Consider the following 5,626-nt stretch of genomic DNA (forward strand, 5'->3'; position numbering starts at 1 on the left):
TGAGTAGAGTTCATTTTCTAGAGACCTTTATTCATGTTTTGTTCCTGGTCAAGGTAACTCCTGACATAATGGGCTGGTTTGATGTTTCCTGATGTCCTTGGAAGAACTTTCCTTCTGGAGAGACGGAGGAACTGCTGAGATCACAGTAGAATCAACTAAACGTTTACAATGATCCATCCAGCAGAGCACCAGTGACTAGATCCTGTTAAATCCTCACAGATTATGTCCTGGTGGACCAGAACCTCGCCAAAGGCCTTGATAGATGCCGTTAAAAAAATGGGATGGTTACAATTCAATGGAATGAGGAGTTTTCTGTCTACAACATGTCTAGTCATGTGACTGCTTGTTACCTCTGAGTTCTTCAGAGACGTCTGTGATCTCCAGTTGTCTGATGACCTGTTGTTTCTGTCTCCTCAGTTTGAGTATGTGGCAGTGAAGCGGTGAGAAGCTGACCATGGGGGACTGGAACCTGCTGGGCAGCATCCTAGAAGAGGTCCACATTCATTCCACCATTGTGGGCAAGATCTGGCTCACCATCCTCTTCATCTTCCGCATGCTGATCCTGGGAGCGGCCGCTGAAGATGTGTGGGATGACGAGCAGTCCGAGTTTGTCTGCAACACCGACCAGCCGGGCTGCAAGGCAGTCTGCTATGACCGAGCCTTCCCCATTTCTCTCATCCGCTTCTGGGTGCTGCAGGTCATCTTTGTCTCTGCACCATCGCTGGTCTACATGGGCCACGCTCTGTACTGCATCCGAGCACTGGAGAAGGAGCGGCATCGGCGCCGGGCCCAGCTGAAGGAGGAGCTGGACGATGCCGAGGTGGCGCTGGATGAGCACAAACGCTTGGAGAGGGAGCTGAGGAGGCTAGAGGAGCAGAGGAAGGTGAAGAAGGCTCCTCTCAGAGGCTCTCTGCTGAGAACCTACATCATCCATATCCTGACTCGCTCAGTGGTGGAGGTCTGCTTCATCCTGGGCCAGTATATTCTCTATGGCGTCCAGTTGGAGCCACTGTATAAGTGTGAGAGGCTGCCGTGCCCCAACAGTGTGGACTGTTACATCTCCAGACCTACAGAGAAGACCATCTTCATGGTCTTCATGATCGCCATTGCTGGAGTTTCACTTTTTCTGAACATTTTGGAAATATCCCATTTAGGCGTCCGTAAGATCAAACAGACTCTGTACGGAGAGAAGTACACGGAGAATGACAGCATGATCTGCAGGTCCAAGAAGAAGACCTTACAACAGCTGTGCATCATGAGCCATCTATCACCCCACAACGGGCCTTTGACTCAGACCTTTAAAGTGATTCAGGACTCAGACATGAAGCCTCTACATTACAGCAGTGGGCTCAAAGTCGGCTACGAGGCGCCGAGACACAACAGCTTGGCTCCTTCAGGTCAGCCTGCCTGCACTGCCCCCCAAACAAAGATGGCACCCAGGCTGGGAGAGAGCCTCCAAACTAGCAAAGGTCCAGAGGTCCAAACAGTGGTAATGGACCACCATCCAGCTTGGTCTTCTGTCATGTCCACGGTGGGATCCAGTGCACCAAGCCGGATGGACATCCATAACAGGGAGCATCCTCACGCCAGCCATCTGGAGCCTCTGCTGACTGGTGGCACCTTGAGGTCCGGACCTATCAGAGACCTTGATAAGGAAGAGAGACGGGAGTCAGCAGGTAGCGAGCTCCTGATTCCCAACCCCAGGAAAACCAGCTTCATGACCAGACCGCCATCCGAGAGCCTGTCCTCCATGAGCGGCTCCACCAGTCCGTCTTTACACACCTCGGAGGAGTCGGATGAACTGGGCTCGTTGCAGGGAGACATGCCCATGATGCCGCCTGCCGGAGGCCGAAGGATGTCGATGGCAAGTACAGACCCCAGTTTCTCATGTTTTTTACTGCAGGACAGGCTGAAGCTGTGAGAGATGATCCTCCTCCAGCAGAGCTTCTGCCAGTGTCAGAGGTTTCATCCCTTCCTTACAGTCAGCCGGATCCACCACCAGAACGGTAAAGTTCTGGATCTGTCAGAGAAATTCAGCAAACGGCTTCATTTGATGGGATGAAGCCAAAGCGAGGTGAAAAGAAAGTCATGTTTTATGAGGATGAAAGGTTCTCTCTCAGTGTTTCCCTTTTTCTCCCCATTTGAGAAAATTTATAAGGATTTAACAATGATTATAATTAAGAGAATTTCTAAAAACCTCTATTTTTTTATTAAAATGATGCATATGAAGATTTACAAACATAGAAGTGGTGTCTGCACATGCTGACGAAAAACCTCCCTGTAGCATGATGCTGCCACCACCGTGCTTCACAATGGGGATGATGTCTTTCAGGTGATGAGGGTTGATGTACTAAAAGCCCAGTCTTAGTCACCTCTGACCTTCCCTCTTTTAGATGTTGCCCTTTTTGCTGAGCTTTTCCGACAGAAGTGAGATTCTTCATTCTTCCATAAAGTCCAGCTAATGGCGGTTAGCTGGACTATGAACCGGTCCAGGAGTCTCCGCTGAGCTCCGTCATGTTACCTTTGGTCTCTCTGTTGTCCAGTCTGTGTGTTTTGTGGGACAGTCCTCTCTAGTCAGGTTTGGTGTGGGTTAATCTTCTGTACATTTGGTGAAGATGGATTTAATGGAACTTTGTTTTTTTATTTTGTTAAAGTTTCATTTATTTGTTTTAATTTAATTCGCTGACCTGTCTGGAGATCTCTTTGATTGTCGGCTTGTCAGACCAGGTGAAGGTCTCACATGTAGATATTTATAAGCTAACAGTACAAGCGGGAAATATTTTGGACTATTGGAGAAAACAAGAATTATTTTGGACTTTTTAAAACTGTTTTCTTTAATGTTTTGTTTTCCACCCGTTTTGATCTTTTAAAATGATTATAATACTATAAACAAATAAGATCTAATTATTCATAATCATAATTTGAAAAAAAATATCAATTTAAATTCCAGGTTGTAATAGAAGAAAAAATAGAATTTGTTCTGATAAAAGCCTCAGCAGTGCAGCGGAATATTCTTCTCCACGCAGAAAATCTGAACCTTTCAGAAATAACCTGAAAATGATCAGTAAGAACAAAGATATTTCAAGGCTTTATGTTTGTTTATAATGTGTATGTTTGAGGAAACTTCTGGTCTCCAAATGAATCATCCTCCTGCTTCCAGTCAGAGAAATCATGGAAAGTCTCGACTTACGTTTCTGATCGAAGCATTTTATCTTCACAAGTGTGAAGAAGTGTGATTTTCTCTTTCAGAGCATGTTTCTGGACATCTCCTCCATCATGAAGAAGTGAAGAGTGGAGCAGCCGGGTCACAAACAGGAGAGAAGCTGTATCACTGATACATCGGCATCGATGCTCGGCTGCAGTCACATCGGGGGTGTGGGGGGGGACGAGTCCGTCAGCCATGATGGGACGCCGGCGGTCTGAAAGCACCTTACAGAGTCAGCACGAGGCCTTCAGAGAAACCGGATGACTCTGGTGGCTTCTGTGACTCAAACGTAGAGACGTTTGTATACAGTCACTTCATTCTGATCCTGTTAATATTCACATTAAAGCGTCTTCAGAAAACAGCCAACATGTTTCATGAGAACACAGCAGCAGCAGAGTCGTCATGCTTTATTTCCAAACTACTGTTTTCCCTTTTAGACTGTTGCTTTCATGCAGAATATTTACTAAATCCAAACATTTTTTTTTTTAAAAAGTCCCCAGAACCTACAATATAAGCAAGAAATCTGTAAACATAGAAACACAGGAGATGCCGCTGGATCAGTCATGCAGCAGGAGTCAGTCCGGTTCTGCTGGATCAGACTGGTCCAGTGTTCATGTGGATGTGAGAAGAGTGTGTGATGCACCACTGCTTCATGGTCCTTCGTAACCAAGACCACTTTTTACTCTGAAACATAAAGACACTTTGTGTTTGAGAAGATTAAAATTGTCCACACAGTTATGGACAAAAGGTGCTGTCATCATCAGCAGGGATGAACCAATCGGTTCTTTGTCTTCTCCTTAGGAGACGATGAGCAACCGTTTAGTCCGTTACTAAGCAACAGACCAAATGGTCGCTAATCGTCAGCGGTGACGGAACAAACGGTTGTTTGCCGTCTCCTTAGTAACGAACTAAACGGTTGCTAATCTTCCCCTTGGTGACTTACCAAACAGTCGTTCGTTGTCTTGCCGGTGACATACTAAAACAGTCGTTCATTGTCCCCTTGGTGATGAACCAAACAATCGTTCATCATCCCCTTGGTGACTTACCAAATGGTCACTGTCGTCCTGATGGTAATGGACCAAACGGTCATTCATTGTCCCCTTGGTGATGAACCAAACAGTCGTTTGGTCCATTACCATCAGGACCACAAACGACCGTTTGGTCCATTACCATCAGGACCACCAACGGTCATTCATTGTCTCACTACTTACAGACTGAACAATCACCGATAAATCAAAGGTTAATGAACCAGACAATCATTCACCATTCTGATGGTTACACATCAATTGTTTGTCGCCTCAACAGGTACAGACTGAACAGTGGTTCATCATCCTCATAGTTTAGAACCGAACAATTACTCATTGTCCCAATGCCTACAGACCAAAAAATCCCCTTAAAACCGTGGTTTACTGAGCAGTCAATCGCTGAACATTCTGATGGATAGGGACCGAACAATCGCCCATCAGTTGCTCTCGCTTCCAACCGTTACAGACTGAACAGATGTTATCGTCTCCACAGTTAAGAACCAAATGATTGCTCATCGTCCCGATGTTTATGGACCAAACAGTCGCTACTCGTTCCAACAGTTGCAGATCAAACAGCTGTTCGTCATCCTGATCGTCAGGGAAACAGTTGCTCACCATTTTGATGTTCACAGATCAAACAGTCTCTCAGTCACCATGGTTACGAAGTAGTGGTTGATTCAATGTCCCGATGTTTACAGATCAAACAGTCGCTCATCACCCTGATTGTTGGAGATCATCAACTTGATTGCAGACCAAGCAATCGCTTACACAGCATTCTCCCAGTATTTTTATGTTTCTGATGTTTTTCATTTACAGAAACGGCTGAATGGGAACGACTGGAAGGCTTTTTCTTGGTTGGGTTGTTGCATAATTTCACTACAAGGTGTGATTTCTATACATTTCCATGAGATCAAACCTTTAACAGACATTTTTATGTTTTATTTAGGATGAGCACAGTTTTATGACAGTTTTCCATCAGACTGGCTTCAGATTAATAAACTGAAAAAATCTGCAGGACATTTTTTTTTTTGCAATTCCTGCCGTTTGGCTCTGACAAGTACAAGATGGAACCACGAGTCAACCGGTTGCCATCTTCAGCTCCTGAGCAACGTCGAAGTCATCAGACACAGTCGGACATCGTGTGAATAAAACCAGGTTTTATTCGGTAATGATCAGATTCAACTCCACGTTAGAAAAAGTAAACAGTAAACATGCTCACAAGTTAAAGTTTTACAACGTGTAAACAAAAAGAATAAAAATCCAACAGTAACAAATTGAGTGTATAAAAAGCAACAGGAAGCTGCCTCCAGTGAAGGATGAAGATGATGCTGGAGCTTCATCAGCGGTGGGACACGTTGCAGCGTGAAGCTGACTGAGCAGCACTCACCAGCGCCAC

The 5,626-nt window shown here is 45.3% G+C and overlaps 1 protein-coding gene across 1 annotated transcript; it reads left to right on the plus strand.

Moving 5' to 3' along the window:
- Positions 1–454: 454 nt before the first annotated feature.
- gja10a (gap junction protein alpha 10 a) lies at positions 455–3,288 on the plus strand (the record flags this gene model as incomplete). Its single annotated transcript, XM_079261731.1, has 2 exons — positions 455–1,864; positions 3,250–3,288. 2 exons carry the CDS (start codon positions 455–457, stop codon positions 3,286–3,288), a joined length of 1,449 nt encoding a protein of 482 aa, XP_079117857.1.
- Between the last annotated feature and the right edge of the window lie 2,338 nt (positions 3,289–5,626).

The sequence above is a fragment of the Telmatherina bonti genome, assembly GCF_933228915.1.
Source record: "Telmatherina bonti genome assembly, chromosome: 22".
NCBI classification, from domain to species: Eukaryota; Metazoa; Chordata; class Actinopteri; order Atheriniformes; family Telmatherinidae; genus Telmatherina; species Telmatherina bonti.